At 41.3% G+C, this 16,957-nt stretch overlaps 2 protein-coding genes across 2 annotated transcripts; both read right to left on the bottom strand.

The window, feature by feature from the left end:
* Window positions 1–5,828: 5,828 nt before the first annotated feature.
* On the bottom strand, window positions 5,829–8,641 carry fuca1 (alpha-L-fucosidase 1). Its single transcript, XM_005813022.3, has 8 exons — window positions 8,174–8,641; window positions 7,823–7,957; window positions 7,500–7,637; window positions 7,246–7,351; window positions 6,931–7,131; window positions 6,657–6,847; window positions 6,397–6,496; window positions 5,829–6,283 (listed from the first exon to the last, which is right to left on the bottom strand). Exons 1-8 carry the CDS (start codon window positions 8,515–8,517, stop codon window positions 6,149–6,151), a joined length of 1,350 nt encoding a protein of 449 aa, XP_005813079.1. The 5' UTR covers window positions 8,518–8,641; the 3' UTR covers window positions 5,829–6,148.
* Window positions 8,642–9,265: 624 nt separating this feature from the next.
* zbtb8b (zinc finger and BTB domain containing 8B) lies at window positions 9,266–14,121 on the bottom strand. The gene is made up of 5 exons (XM_005813021.2): window positions 13,974–14,121; window positions 13,370–13,563; window positions 10,877–11,801; window positions 10,572–10,750; window positions 9,266–10,360 (listed from the first exon to the last, which is right to left on the bottom strand). The coding sequence occupies exons 2-5, from the start codon at window positions 13,541–13,543 to the stop codon at window positions 10,046–10,048; spliced, it is 1,593 nt and encodes a 530-aa protein (XP_005813078.1). The 5' UTR covers window positions 13,544–13,563; window positions 13,974–14,121; the 3' UTR covers window positions 9,266–10,045.
* Window positions 14,122–16,957: the final 2,836 nt, after the last annotated feature.

Raw genomic sequence — 16,957 nt, 5'->3', positions numbered from 1 at the left:
TATAACCTACATTTCTAGATTAGTAGAGATTATCGAGTACAGTACATGTACAAAGATCATATATCAAATGTGAAGCACTGCAGTATTGTTACAATAGATCATAGCTGTGTGGCATATCCAGACTGAGTCCATGTGAAGAAGACTTTCAAACGGCTCTTATTCTCTTTGTGAGTCAGGTTCACAGGGTATCTCTGGCAAGAATGGCGGTTGCCAAGGACGATCCTTCCTTAGACCTACTTAAATATCTGTGTGTGGTTCTCACAACTTGTACTGCTGTTCCCCTTTTCCTCCCTGTATCTCCTGTTTAGAACCAACTACATGTGCCTAACCAGCTATGTGTGGAGGTTTCCTTTGAACACAGTTTACACTTTGAATATATACATAAATATATATATATATATATAGAGAGAGAGAAAGACAGAGAGAGGGAGATGTATATAGAAATGTATGAAATTTGCAGAGTATTGTTGGAGATTTTTTTTTTTTTTTTGACTTCCTGAATCTCCCTCATGTTGCAATACACACCCGCGAGACTGGCACACTTTGTCAATGTGGAACACTGCATGCTTTCTGATGGCCTCCTCTGAACAATTTAGCAGAGTCTCGTTTTGGAGAAGAAACGCGTATTTTGTAGCCTTTAAATCTTTTTCCTCTGTGTGATTGGGGGAGGGGGTGAAAAACTTAATTGCTAGGGTTTTACAATGCAGTTATTCCGACGAATCACACGTTTGTACAATTCTGTCCTTTTAGAGACAATGATACAGATATCCTTGGAAATACCAACCAGTGTTTTGCTTTTTGGACTTCAGCAGGTGAATCTTAACAACCTCCTTGTACAAACGAGGTGCCCCGGCATTGAAAACAACGAGGCGCAGCAACGCGAGTTGCGGAGCCGCCTTCTCTTTTTTTTTTTGCGTCCCACTCTGCGTCCAATGCCGCTAAAACTTGATGACATCCGAGCGGTGCCTGTCGCAGGCCCTCGTCAAACGAAGCACAAAGAACTGCTCTACTACTGTTACGCCACTGTGACGGACTCTTGACCCCACCCTCACTATCCTCAGTCCTACATGCGAGGGGGGGTGGCAAAGTCTCTGGATCACACAAGTTGCCCTTGGGGGACACTAGGATTTAAAGATTCTTTTGTTGGATTTTTATCCGCAGTAGCAACCACAACTACTATTTCATGTGTGCTGACTTTCTTCTCTCTGAGTTCTACAAGTTGAGGTGTCAACCAGCCACACCTTGCCTTGAAATGGGTCCATAGCAAACACAGTTTTTGTGGTTGTGATTTCCATTGTATTTATTTATTTTTTGTTCTATATAATGTATCTATCACATCAGCATCGTACAAACCACAGTTCCTGGTTGTGTTGTAACATTATCTCAGCACTGACAAAACACAGCAATCAAACTATCTTAAGCCTTTCTTCCCACATGGCCAGATAAAATCTGAGTACCTCAGTTTTTAGCAAGTGTCCCTCTGTCCTCAGGGGATTTCCTAAACCCACCGTAAGACCCTAATAATACGAGGCTACGTTAATCCTCGCAGGAGTGTTGCTGATATTCTCTGATAGAGACGGGGAGAAGGAGGGAAAAAAATCTCTCGCTGCTTGAGCCCAGATTCACTGTTAGCCATTTATTTCCCCAAGACTAGGAAACAGCGTGAGTCAGTGTGGTGGCAGAGGCAGCAGCTTAATTGTAGCCGATTTGTGTGTGTGTGTGCTGCATACTGTGCTTCTGGAACAAAGCCAAGCTGGAGGCCTGTGGTAGCAGCAGATTTGAGTTTTAGTTGACATTACTGTGAGGCAGAGCTGCTCTGGAGTTTGAAGCTAGCTTATGTCTGTGGTGCGGGGGCTAGCTAGCCCTGGGCGCTAGCTAACCATGTTCATGCTAAGTTAAAGGAACTTTTTTGTCAAAACGAAACCAAATTGTTGTGTTGTAGAGATAGTTTTATGAACTAATAGTCTGCTTAGTCTTCAATTACTGCTTTTAACCAACTGTCAGCAACAGGACATGTTGTGATAGAAGTTGGTAAAGCTAGTGGTAGCATTGCTTTCAGTGAAACACATAGTGCTTAAAAAGTTCTGCTTGTACTCCAAAGTGGAAATATTCCAAATTTATATTAAAAAAAAACCTCAACTGGAACACCCAGTGAAGTCAGATTTGTTAGCTGGAAAGTAGTGATACTCTTCACCCAGATAAATTTAATATTCAATATGGCTGCCAAGTGTTAAAAAAATATAATAGTAACAGTCTGCTTCTTTGCTACGTTGATGAACAAATCTGTCGTTTGGACTTCCCTTTGAGAGAATGTTCCTGAAATCTTTATGAAGCATAATGTATTTGCTATCAAATGTTTATATAAAATTAGCTTGGAAAAAACAACAATCAAAAAGCTAGAAGGCTTGCAAAAGGTAAAGCTTGATTTAGAAAATTTGTGGCTAAAAATATTGGTTGAAATTAGATACATCCAGGACCTGTACAGATTCTACTTTTAACCAGAGCTATCCTGTATCTAACCTATAACCAGCAATTAACTTGTGACAATTATGTAGCCAGCTAATGGTTGTATATGGCAGCTTTTGTAGCCCATTTACTATCTAAGTGGGCCGTTATTTAAATGTAGCTTGGGCAGTAGTTGCACAGCAAACTTGAAAAGCTTTACTGACTTGCAACTGTAACATGGTCAATTCTACTGTGAGGTCCTAATCAGATCTACTTTTTACAAAGCTTGAAAGCACTTTGCTACCACTAGTGACTAATGCTAGCAACTGTAGCCTTGAGGGATAACTTAATGAACAACCAGCAGAAAATATCACTGATAATTAGTTAAGAATCAATTCAAGTGTCAAATTTCCATATCTTCTACAATTTCATTCATTCATTCATTGATTTTTGCTGGCGCCCGTGTGTATAGTCATGGCTGGAAACTTGTTTAATATTCAAATTACATGTGGGGATCCTGAAGGTGCTTATCTACATAAGAAAATTATTAATAATTGCACATAAGTATCATCTTCAGTGACTCCCGCGTGTGCAAGCAGAACTTTGTATTCGGCATGTTATTGGCAGACCACACCATAGGCAGGGAGTTAATTACAGACCGTAAACGCCTTCAGTTGCTATTGCTCAAAATCACTGAGCATAATTAGGATCACTCTGATTTAATAAGAAACTTAATGCTTTAATTCATATTTTGGCCAAACTACTTTAATAAAATGTGCTTGGTGGTTTCTTACCTATGGTTTTCTCCGCCCCCCTCCTTCTTTGTTGCTCCAGAACAGGTCGGACTCAAGCAGATGTTCAACTGAAACTCCAATGTGCCTTTAGCACTGAGGTGTAATTCTGTTTGTATGTGTGCATATGTATCAACGTTGTAATGTAGATTAACAGGACACACACAGCTAACCATGAGGGTAAGAGACAACTGAGCAATTACTGTGTAATTATCAACAATATATATACATATATATCGATACCCTAACTTTGCCATGTTTACAAAGTGTAAATACCTGTTATCAATGGACATTGCTTATCTTAAAATTGCATTTATTGTTATTAGAATATAATTAATATGATTACTGTCATTAAAAGTTTTAATTAGTGCCATTATGATCATTATTAATACAGTGTTGTTGAATATAGCTTTGAGTAAAAACTGTTCTGTAGGCTGATCAAGGGCAAGTAACGTGTATAGCAACAGAAATATATAAATATATAGTTTATTCTATGTTCAGTTCAATAAATCGCTGCTATTAAAGGGGATGGAGCAGAAAAAGAGAAAGTTGATTAACTCTGGGAAGACACTCCCCCCCCCCACCCCCCTCTGGGCTCAATGATGCACACTCCACCTGAGAGGTGAGGAATTGCCGAAGGAAGTGAGCTTTGGGAGTGGACCGTCCCAACAATAGAACCTCTTTCTCTGTGTGCTCTTACTCCACTTTGAACTCTCAGCGCCAGCAAGAGGAGGAAATCAAATGGGGGCGTCAAACTGATGGAGACACTCCACTCGTTATTCAACTCTATAATGTAGCAAAGGCAACAACAGGCCTTGGTTCTCGAGTCCCTCCTTGTCTTTCTTGTGTTATCGGTGACCACTATGATTTAGAGCAAGCTTCAGCATGGATTCACTCGTTTTATAGACATCATCAACTCTGTGCCAAGACAGCATATTGTACATACAAAACCTTAATTTTTGTTTGTTCTTCTTCTTCTATGGAAACGGCTGACTCCAGCAGAGCAATAGAGTCACGACAGAGTGTAAATGTTTGTTGCGCCACCAAGTGGTCGCCCACGTGTGGTGCACAAGAACACACCAGGAAGTGTCGTCTGAAGGCCGATGGAGGCAGTGTAAACCATGCTTAGTTTGTTTTGGGGGTTTTTCTCCTCCCCCCCGTCTTGTACATACAAGTTTATTTCTTGCTCTCATGTTTTTATGGGTCTAAATGTGTCCAAACCGAAGCACGTTTGATGGCGCTGAACCCGGAGAGATGGCACACTGTGACGTGGTTTACTCCCAACACAGAATGTAACACTTTCAACGTTGTCTGAACATTTTCTAATGGCTAATATTATTACTATCAATATTATTATTACTATTATTATAAAGCTATTTTAGCGAGTTAAACGAGCGTCGCTGCGTCTCCTTTGTCTTTTTTGGTGCGTTTACTCTTCGACTGAATGTTCTGAAGAAAATGTGAAATGAAGCAGTAAAAACATTATTCTTTCGGGGTAAGAGCAATGTTGTTTTGATTGACGGTATCTTCTCAATATGAGCTTAATAAGTTTTTTAATTTTCTGGATTCTAGCTGGCCCCTCCATTGGCTTGTATATCCAACCTTGATTCAGTTCCAAAAATTGAGTTTATTAACTCAAAGTTTCATCTGGGGCCAAAGTGGAGAGGACACATTAGTAAAATGTGAACCTGTGCTTGCATGACCTCCAACCTTTTGGATTTGTATGGGTGTGTGAGTGTGAATATGTTTGTGAGTTAGTTTGTCACCTGGAGTTGAGAAGATACCACTGTGCCATTCCACCCAAATGATTGTTTCCAGGTTTGGAAAGGTATATTTTTAGTCATGAGTTGAAAAGTATGGCCACCATTTCTGCAGCATGCAGAACTTTAAGTAGTACGTCTATTAAATTTCCTTTTAAATAAAACGTGTTGCTGATAAGTTTTGAGATTGTGTGCAGCAGGATGAAACTGTTTAAAGTCAAGGAATTTCAACAACACAAGAAGTTAGATGATGATAAACAGTAAAATGGAGAAGTTTGATCTACAGTACATGTCTAAGGCTATTTATTGATGGGGTCACCCGAGAAACAAAATAATGCAACATGTTCAACCTTTAACTCTTACAATGACTGTGAAAGGTGTTGTAGGACATTTAACCTTTTAACTGCTTTTATAAAATTGTGAGTATAATTCAGGTTTTTGGGCAGGAAATTGCAAAAAAAACCAAAACCCTGATAATCAAAATATAATTGAATTTCAGTTACTTTCACATAAGAATAGTAAAGGGATAAATAATCCCATTCAGATCAGTACTTAGTAGATGCACTTAATGGTCTCAAACACACTGGCTCATCTGGACACAGCAGTTGCAACAGAACAGTTTAAGCTCTCTGGGAATCCTTGGGGATTAAGTTTGAGCATCTTTTTACATCCAATCCCAAATTCTCAACTGGATTAGAGTAGAGGTTTGGAACACTCTAGAATCTTCACCTTGTTGGCTTTAAACCATTTCTATGCACTTTTTTGCTGTAAGCTTTGTGCGGTTATGCTAATCTCCCAAACTGTAGTTCAAATCAGATTAATCTTTCCTGGATTGCTGTGAAAAGGCATAAAGAGTGTTTATTTTCCACAAAATTGGAAACAAATCAGCTGAGAAATCTTCACAGGTTGAACAGGAATGCCACTTTTCATTTTTGGTAATAAAAACTTACCAAAAACATTAAAAAAAAGAAGAAAAAAAAAGACCCTGTCATATTAACAACAAACAAGTTTTCAGATCAGCAAAGAAATGATCAAAGATGTTAAAAAAAATCCCTTAAGCATTGTCCTATTATCCCTTCGAAGTGGAAAATTAAAACATGAATTGAATTTAACACATTGCTTTACATGGTAAATATTTTATAACTTCAAATTTCACTGGACATGATCCAGTTTGAGTGTCCAGGCTTGACCAGGAGTGAAAGGTAGCTCAGGCAAAAGGACGGTGAGACCTGCATTAGGGTAGACCGGTGCCCAAGGTAGGGAGGATGGACGACCCAGTAGAGTCACCTAAAAAAGAAACGGATTCCTATTTGTTCCTAGTCACTTTTAGATTATTGGTCATGGGTTTGGTCATGTACTTGTTCCAAACGGCAACACATAATCTTAATAATCCCATTTACCTTAGTAGTTGCTGATGTTTGGGGGATCAACAGCTTCAGTGTAGTTGTTGGGGGTTTGGCCGTTATTATGGCGTAGACCGTGGCACCTTTTGAGGTATACCTAAAAGAACGTGAAAAGTAGCAACCATCGGGATCATTTAGTTTTTTGGGGTTTTCTTCCACTAAGCCAAAACTCATGCTGAGTTTCTGGAAGCATGGAAGGAGAAAACAAAAAAAATTAACACTCGGATCCTAAATATTCAACTTCCCAGCTTTCTTACCACACTGGCACGGTGCCGTTTTCCATTTGGACTCTCCAGGGTTTGGTGGCGTAGATGGCCTCTCCGTTGGTTTCCAGCCAGGCGCCAACACCCCTCAGCCTCTCCTCAAACACACTGGGAACAGTCCCGTCGGCTGTGGGACCTACATTGAGAAGATAATTACCTCCAAGAGCCACTGTGCTGACCAAATCCTGTGAAGAAAATGAGAAGCAGTCAGTCCCGAAGATTAGGCGGCTGCATCTTCAGCAATCTGAACGTCATCTTGCATCTTTACGTCAATAATAGCAGGTAAGTCCATCAGTTCTTTGAGCTTCATGTTTCGACGGTAACCCCAGGATAAAGTGTCCACAGATGTACATTTCTCCCACTTGTGTTTGGGCAGCTGGCCTGGAGTGTATTTGTCCTGGCAGTTATAAAAGCCACCGTGTTTGCAGGCAGTGCCTTGCCCCCATCGATCATTGGTCACAACAGTATCCTAAAATCAAGGACGATAGGGTAAATGGACTGAAGCTGTTATTTTAGTTTTGTGCAACACTTTAAAACAAAGTGCAGACAGTTTTTGTGTTTCCCCATCATAAAAAGGACTGACTTTGACAGGGCTGTCGTTGTAGAGCCACGCCAGAAACTGGGTGGAGTTCCAGTAGGTGTCTGGTGCTTCCCAGTCGCCATCAGACCAGATCACTTCAGGTCTGTACCTGCAAGGCAAATATAACACTATCATGTTGTGCAACAACTGAGAACGAGCTAACTTTAACTAAGGTATGGCTTGTAGTTTGTGCAACAATAACAGAGAAACTGAAAACAAGCGGTTTGATCGGTTACTAAAACTTAAAAACTACTAACTTTACAACAATGTTATAGAGTTCAGGAAGTAGTTTCCGCATCACAAACTGTTGGGTTTTGAATCCATTCTTCTTGTCCTCCAAGTAGAGGGGGTTGAACCATTCATACAAGGAGTTGTAGAGGCCATAGTGCAGCGACCTAAGTGATGAAAACAAATCTTTGAAGCTCTTGCTTTTTACCTTCACGTATGAGACGTGTTCTCAGTTATAGCTGAAGTGGTCCAGGTGGTTTTGTGCTGCGTTTCATATTCCTATTGAACTCATTTACCAGAATCTACAATTAGCAGATATTTTCCTCCATTAAACCTCTTTGAGTTCACCCACCGGTTGCGAACTGCATCTCCCAGGTCTTCCACCAAGTCTCTTTTAGGACCATTATCCACAGAATTCCAGTTCCAGGAGTATGGAGACCCCCAGTTAGTGAATCCTTCATGATGTTTGGAAGTCAGGACAACATATCTGGAAAGAGTTGCAAAAATCCTAATAAAATCCATTAAGGTTTTGACATTGTGACGTGATAAAAATGTACGGGTAGTTTTGCATGGAACAGAAAGTGCGACACACACCCTGCTTCTGATGTGGTGCTACCCGGAAGTGGAATATAAACACCTTCTTCTTGTTGTTGAAATTTATTGGCGGTTGGCAAAAAACCCCCAAAACATATAAACACCTTACTTTGCACCAGAGGCTTTGAAGATGTCCGCCCACTCCTCCGGGTTGAAAAACTGCGCGTGGAACTGAGGGGCGAAATCCGGGTAGCTGAAGCCGGGTGGGTAGTTCTCGGACATGTAGCTCACACACTTCGGGTCAGGCGGCTGCTGACCCTGCCAGTGCCACCAGAACCACTCGCTCTCGAAGCCTGGCACTGAAAATACCCCCCAGTGGACAAAAATGCCCACCTTGGCTTCGTCGTACCATGAAGGCAGAGGTCTGGCGTCCAGACTCGTCCAGTTCGCGGTGTAACGAGCCGCTGCGGGAGACGCGAAGGCGAGGAGGAGGAGCAGGAAAACGGCAGCCATAGCTGCTACAAGTTGGCCTAAAATAAGATTACAGGGCACTAATTTAAAGTCCTTAAATCTACCTGGTGAGCCTCTTGTTGCTGTTTGAGTCGTTTCCTCGTCACATGACTGGACTCACGTGGAGCATCACATGATTGACTCGTTTTGCAGAACTGCAAGGTGTAAAAGTTAATTTGACCTCTTAGTAAAGGACTTAACATATATCTAGATATAATCTTTGACTCGAATAAGAAGATTTGGAAAAACAAAAGGCATCTGTAAGGCAAACAATGTAACTTTAAATTGCATTTATGTTTCTGTTTTTAATTTATCGGCTTATTTTGTTTTTCATTGTTCTCAGATAAAATAATCAAACCACTCGTTATTGGTCTACTGCAATATTTCTGCTTTTAAAGCACTTTTTCGATTTTAATCCGAATGTCTCCATGCTTAAGACGCCTGTGTTTACTTTGAAAATGCGAGTTTTTAGCCACAAGATGGCAGCACATCTATGAGTACCTCTGCTTTCACGAGCCTTGTAAACTTAAACTAAGAATACAAAGTCGACAAACAAAGTACAGATGGAGAAATGTTTATTGATCACTGTCACCATTTTTATAGTACAGTACACATGGAAGTCTGTGTACTTTGGTGACCAAAGTTATTTGGTCACTTCTTTACACACATGGCTGCCATTTCTGTAAAAAAATTTAAGTTAAATAGTCATTTATAAGTCGCATTTCATCTACACATAAACGGAGGCACCAGGTGTTGGAGACAATTATTTATTTGAATTCATGATTGACGCCTTAATCCCGATCCTGCTGGATGAGTACAAAATCTTCATTTCCCCGTACAGCAACTCGGAGAAATTTAAATTTCTTTACATCCAAGTACAATGCAAACAAAAAGAATTCATATGCTGTATTTTAAACAAGATTTGTGAAATGTTCATTTCCTAACAGGCTCCAAACAAATCTCCATAATGACAAGGCAGAAACTGCTTTTCAGAACTGTTTTTTACCCCTATTGTCAATATTGCCATAATCTTGTTAATCCGTTGTTTCATAAATATTTACATCAAGGCTTAATATTTTATTGAATAACAACCTTATCTCCTTTTTGAAGCTAGTGATGCTCACAGATTTGTGATTTGACACAATCCGATCTCTGAGGTCGACAGACAAGTCATTTGACTTCTTTGCTTGGTTTCTGTTTTGATACAACCGTTCTACTGCAGCACCTTGAAGACACAGGCGCACGCTCGATCTCCATTTAAAATCATGTTTAATTACTCAAGTTCCAGAAGGTTCTGAAAAAGTGAACGGCTGTGAATACTTTTTGTTGGCACTGTAAACGAAATTTAAAGTTACATCTACACGATTTCACAAATGGCGGACAGGTTTCCTGCTACTAACTAATCACTGACACACAATGACAGGCAGCTTTGGACCGGAAATTCAGGACACAAATGAGTGAATAAATAAATAACCTTGCAGTAATAGTAAGTGCAACGAGGCCCTATTTTATTACTAGTTGACGGTAAAATTCACAGTGTATGACCGACATCAGAGCATTCAGCAAGCTGTCTTTCCAGCATCTGTTTCTCCACTAAGTCCTCCACTCTGCCAACCTCCACCTCGTCCACATCGTCCATAAAGCTTGACCAGTCTGTGGTCCCATCCGCACGCACCATGGGCTCTGGCTGGCTGGACGGGTCAGCGGGCGCAGAATCTTCATGAGTGGTGGTCACGCAGTTGCAGCTGTCGCAGATGCCGAAGCGCCTCAATCCCGGGGAGACGTTTGACCCGGTGAACGTTCGCCTGCAGCTCTTGCATGATACTGGCCAGTAGTGCCTGTGAACCTATGGACAGACACACAGTGGGTATTGTTTTGACTTGGTTTAGAGTTTGTAAGGAACAGGAACACTCAAACATACATACATACTCCACGCATGGTGGAGTCAATGGGTATCGCTGGGCTCATAAAAATGATTACTGAAGATCGTTGTAGGACAAGTCGTACTAACAAAATGGGATACATGAAAAAACATGATGGTCACACTTCACTCTTACACTAAGTGCGTGGGTCCGGAGATGCTCCTGTCGTGTGAACCGCTTGCCACACATGGGACAGGGGAAGGGCCTCTCTCCGGTGTGGCAGCGGATGTGTCGCTTCATGATTCCTTTCTGCTTGGCAGTGTATGGACAGAAAGGGCACTTGTGGAGTTTTACTGGAACTACCAAGCCATCGCCTGTAGGGGGAGAAAGACAACAACTGAATACATACAAATCTTCTGCTTTTGGATTTACTGTATTTAACTTGGTCTTAGGTTATTCTAGCTCATTCATTGACAGTTAAAACTGGCTGAGGTAATTACCTGTGTCCTCTCCGAGCCAATCAGACTGGATCTCCATGATAGATGACCCAACAAAGCCCAAACTTTCATCCATTCTGCTACTTCCTGTGCTGCTGCCGAGTCCTTGGTTGAAGCGCTGACTCACTCGGTCCCCTACAGGACTGGGGCCTCGGGGGCCTTCACCTCTGGACAGAATCTCCATCAGCTGTCGGGTGTTAAATGAAGGGCTGTATCCTAAAGGGGACCGCTCATTGGAGGCTGAGGGACTTTGAAGAAGTAACCTGCTATGATGTGTGCCATGCAGAGAGGACCCAGGATATGGTGCAAGGTCTTTGGTATCGGGGGATTCTACGAGTTCCTCATCAGGGTCATACTCTATTTTAGGGTTCACTAACTCTGGGGTCAAAGCAGAAGATGAGGAGGAAGAGAGATTGGTCTGATCCATGTGACCCTTTTGGTCTTCCCTCTCAGGTGGAAACCCCTCCCTAGAGGAATAAGCGCTGTCAATGTTTCTACTGGAGCCCACTGGGGTGGCAACTGCGGTAGACAAGGGGGTACTTGTTGAAGTCCCTTCCTCAGGACCTAAACCCGATCCCCCATCTACTTGTGCAGCCTCTGAACTTGTCCCTGTAATACCTGTGCCCCCAGCAACAGTTGCAGAAGGAGTTCCACTGTCCGCGGGTCCAGTTGCTTCATTGTCCTTCTGGTTCTCTTTCTTCGTGTTCCTCTCCTTATCCTTGTTGCAAATCTCCAACGATGAGTGGATGTACTCTTTACAGAAGTTCACGAGTTCTGTCATTTGCAGATAGCTAGCCGCTGACATCACCTCAATCACGTTGTTGCTGTTAAGGGCCAAGCGGCCAGAATAGAGGAAGTCGAGGATGACAGAGAAGGCGTCGGCTGTTACGATGTCCAGCGATGCTGTGCTGTAGCGCTGTCCGCTGTCCTGAAAAGTCATTCCCAAGTTTAAAACTAGAAATCTGCAGACACTATAATAGAACATGGCTTTGAACTGTTCTAAAACATCAGTTAAAGTTAATGATTTTGTGTAACAGCTTGAACCTTCAGTGTACTGTTATATACCAACTTACCAATTACATTTAATCGATTTATAACATGCACTTAACGCGTAGATAAATTAATCCACAATTAACTGAATATGCCCAAATTATATTTAGGCATATTATTCATTTTTTAAGCAGATTTCATTTTGATTTTAAAGTGATATAGAAGTATTTCTACAGAAAATTTTATGTTTTGTTTACTAGCTTTCAGTCCAGTTTCAGAGCTCACCACAGTACTGAGACTACCCCTGTCAAAGTGTTCAAAGACATACGGACTGTGGAAGAACCACGGTGCCTGTACTTTTGGATCTTAGTGCAACATTCAACACTGTTGACACTGACAATAATATTCTGATTAAGCAACTGGAGAGCTGGATAGGACTCTCTGGTACACTTCTGGTTTCAGTCTTTAAGCAAGACTCAAACCAGGACAGGAACAGAAACAACTTTGTGTCAATAAGTAACTTCTTGTCAGAGCGGACAGAAGTCACAGGTGGGGTATCCCAAGGTTAAATTTTGGGGCCCCTTGGGGCCTCTTTAATAGCGACATGCTCGTGCTAGCTCAGATTATAACAAGTAATAAGATTATTTCCCATAACTACACAGATACTGTTACTCTGCTCTACATTATTATGTCACCAAGTGTCTCCGAACCCATCCAAGCACTGAACTGATGCTTAGAACAAATCAATGCGTGGATGAGCCATAAATCTCTCCAGCTGAATGGAAACAAAACTGAAGTTATCTTTGGACCCAAAGGGTCAACTTCAGTTAAAACAGCTAAACACTAACAATCAAGTCTGAAATCTGGGTGTTGTTATAGACTCAGGCCACAACTTTCAGATACACCTAGAGACAGCTACAAAGTCGGCCTTCCATCACCTGAAGAACATTTCCAGGATCAAAGGAGTAATGTTCCAGCAAGAGCTAGAGAAAATAATTCATGAGTCATCTTTTGTCCCATTGATAACTGCAACAGTGTCTTTAAAAGTCTGTGTGAAACGTCAGTCGGATAGATGCTGCTCGCATTCTCACTAAAAACAGGAAAATGGAGCAAATCATCCCAGTTGTAAAGTCCTTACAAAGACTTGATCTGTTATTGTTGTTATAACAATACGGAAATAACCGCTTCCAGATCACAAAGGTCTTTTGGTTCAAATCTACTCTGCATCCCCAGAACCAGAATCAAACATGAAGAAACAGCTGCTCTTTTATGCTGCTCTCATGTGGAAACATTTTTTGTTTTTTAGAAAATTGCAAAAATGCTTAAACACTGACTTCTTTTAAACCAAAAACTGACCTGCTTACAGCTGCCTTGATAAATAATAACTGAAACATTGATTAATTTCTAATCTTCCTTCAAATATTCCAGGAAATGTGAAGATGACATTTTAGCATATGCATTTTCTTGGCACTAATAGAAAACAGACAGAAGCTGTGTAATCCTCACCTGCAGGTAGTGAACCAACAGAGCCCGGAAATAGCCGCTTCCAGCAAATAGCACGTTACGGTGGGCTTTGAATACACGCCCCTCTACCAGGATACTGCAGTCGCAGAAGAAGTCTCGCTTTCGCTGCTCATTGAGCTCAAACAGCAATTTGGGCAGATAACAGGGAACCTCCATGTTTTTCCTTCTCCGTGATTCTAGCAGGGGAAAAAAAAAAAAAACCTGCGGGTGATTATAGATGATAAAATGCGATGTTAAAATGACCTGAAACTACACAACAACTGAAGAATATTGAACAGTTCTATTTTTCGATTCTTGCCATTAGCTTAGTATGCAAATCCACAACATTTTGAAAGAAAACTCGTAAATGCACAGAGAACTTCATATTTTATAAACAATAATATTGCTGAGGGGCTCCTAATAAAATCCGATAACGAAAACAGGAAGTGATTTACGCTCTGCTCTGTTTGCTAACGTGACAGCCTGTGCGGCTAGCTCTAAGTAGCTAGCTGCTAATACTTTGTCGAGCGGCACAGCTGCAGCATACAGCAGGCCTTTACGAAGCGTTTTATACGAGGCACTATAAACCCTTTCATTATAGACTTACCTGTGTTTTCAGAGCTACTCTATAAACCTAAACGCGAAAGAAAGACAGCAGACTGCAGGATTCATTGTCCCATGCCTACAGAGGCGAAGACTTCCGCTTTCGTTAAACGATTACGCAAATTTTCCTCGTCCAATCATTTGACCGAGCGAGAGTCAAACGCCGTCTCCCCGTTTGTACCGCGTCGGACGTGAAATGGCATTAGTGACGTCACTGAAGTCCTCACGGAGTCCGTTTCGCCACAACATGTCATGTGGCCCTAATAACTAAAAGTGTGGAAAGTGCTGTAACGGTACATGCAAGTAATTGAAAAATATTGCCCGTATTAATTTTGGGTGCCAAACAGATTTTTCCACAGCCCACAAAAAAAAAAAAAAAAATGACACAGAAGAAGAAGAAGAAAAAAAACAGAGATAAAGAAGGCATAAATAAAGAACACTATTTAAGCACTATTGTATTTGTTTCTGAAATGTTTACAAGTGTTGCTAAAAAAATGGCGTTGTGACTGGATGATGCAACATAATCACAAACATGCTTGTCTTCACATGCCATGCTGCAGTATTTTGTTCTCTTCAGAAAGCATTTAGCAGGGATGGAGGCCACACGGCCATACGAAGGCACAGCTTTATGTGTAGCTGTCACAGATAAAAACATCAGTCCTTTCTATTTGGATTAATTGGTGGAGAACTGTGAATAGGAACGAAGATGACACATACCTATCAGCCTTTTATTTTTCTTACAAATAAAAACCAGGAAAGAGTGGCATATAAATTCAGCCTTGATTACTTAAATGCCACTAAATAAAATCCAGTGCGGTCTATTGCCTTCAGAGGCCAGTTAATTGTAATTGTGCAATTTCATTTAAGTATAAATTCAGCTATTATGTTTGTTAGAGAAGATGAGAGAGCAAACAGCATCACAAAGAAAAGGGAACAGTCAAGAAGAAGTTTAAAGCAGGATTAGGCTAAAAAACAATAATCCCAAACTTCAAACATCTCATAGAGGATTGCGGTATTCAGCGTGAGCCGTGAGGCAACTGCTAAAAGACACGCTCATTATTTGCATGTCTTTTAGCAGTTAAGTTTGCCCGACTGAACTGACAGGTCGGGCAAGGAGAGTATTAATTGGAGAATTAGCCAAGATGTCCATGGTAACTCTGGGAACCTGCCGCAATCCATGGCTGAGGTGCAAGAATCTGTCAAGACGAAAACTATTTTGTTGTGGGCTCCATAAATTCGGAAAATACATTTGTTGTAAGAGCACCAAAATAAATTTCATTTACAGTTTTCAGCAGGCCATGTAGAGGACATGGAAAGGAGGCGTAAAACAACCCAGTAATGAGCGATATGAAAGACATCTACTCTAAAAGACATTAAACAAATAATGCTGAAACTAATCGTATTGTGCCTACGGGAGATCACATTTCAATCACATGATTAGAAAAAAATTATACAAGCAAGGCTGTGTGGCAAGGAGTGGCAGGCAAACCAGAGCATATTCATAAACATGAATGGCCTAGTCAAGGTCCAGACCTAAATCAAATTAAGAACCAGTGGCAAGATTGTTGTAATTGCTTTAAAAGCTGGTTCCCCGAAGTATTGACACTGGGAGGTATAATGCGTAGCTGTAGCATCTTCTCTTTTTTTTAATTAGTAAAATAAATTTTTAAACCTGTGAATAATTTCTTGCATTTTGCTTTATAATTAAGCATTGCTTTGTCTATCATATAATTTCCCAATGAATAAGAATTTGTGGTTGTAATGGTAGAGAATTTTAAATGTATTCAAGGGGTATAAATACTTTTGCAAGGTATTCTAAGTGAAAATACATTTTTACTTCAAAAGCCTTGCAAAAACGTGATGGTTCATTTAAAAAAAAGCTCTAAATTCTTCCTAAAACGTTATTCACCTTTATCACCAGTATTAGTTACAAAACGTCCTGCCAGTGATCTTGACGACAATCGCCTCCTCTCCTTCTTACACCACTTTGAGCTCGCAGCAGCACACCCGCCTGCCCTCATTGTCTGCTCATGAATACTTGTTTATTTGCCTTCCATTTTGCAAAGAAAATAGTTCCTTTCTCATTTTCAGACGCAGCGGGGATAAACAAGAAGTTCCTTTAGAGCTGCACCACACCCTCAATGCACAATCCACAGCTTTTAGAAGTGTTTTTTGCGCTGATGGGTGCCGACCAGGCAACTTATTTGTTTCAGATATTTTCCCATGGCAAACAGCGTGAATACAAAGGCTTCGTGTTGGCCTGATGGAACCACAGAACCGCCACACTTGAGCCTCCTCTCTCTCTCTTTTTTTTTTTGCAAAATAAAATTTATGGTACCTCATAAAAAAAAAAAAAAACTCTATTCATGCTTATTTGTGCTAAATATAAAGTATCATAGCCAGCAGGGGTTCGGTTTAGGCCTTGTAAACTTGACACAAAGTCATCAAGGGCCAGTTGACCCATCTGCAAAGACTCGAACCCGAAACGAAACTTAATTAGGTTAAGCTGTGTGGTAGTTCTGGGTGCTGACCTTCTTCTTCTCACTGCGCCTCAGGGGAACACAAGACCTTTTGTTTTGGTCATTTGTTGACTGCATGGCAGGGAACTCCCTCTCATGCAGGCCTTCCACAGTCAAGAGAGTGAAGCTCCTTCGATGCCACCGATCCGGGTGACAGTTTAATGCCGGTTTACACCCAGCAACCCTTTAGGAACGAATAACATTGGTGATTTATGATCGGGCTTTGCCCCATGCCTGTGATTATGACGGCGCGTGATTTACCGATGGAAAGCCAGACGAGAAAAGTAAATAGATGCAGCGATCACTGCTGTTATGTAAGGTCGCCTCCGAACGCGGGACCTCACTCTTTGTGTGCGCTAGCCACTCGGAGACCCACGGCTGGCACAGAGGGCTCCAACGGCACTCCGCTGGGTCCCTGTGGTCTGCGCCTCAGCTCATAACAGCCACTTAGGCCGGCATTTTCCCAGGC

This window comes from Xiphophorus maculatus, chromosome 13 (genome assembly GCF_002775205.1).
Source record: "Xiphophorus maculatus strain JP 163 A chromosome 13, X_maculatus-5.0-male, whole genome shotgun sequence".
Classification (NCBI taxonomy): Eukaryota; Metazoa; Chordata; class Actinopteri; order Cyprinodontiformes; family Poeciliidae; genus Xiphophorus; species Xiphophorus maculatus.
Note: the sequence above shows the minus strand (reverse complement) of the source record. Positions and strands in the feature narration are given on the sequence as shown.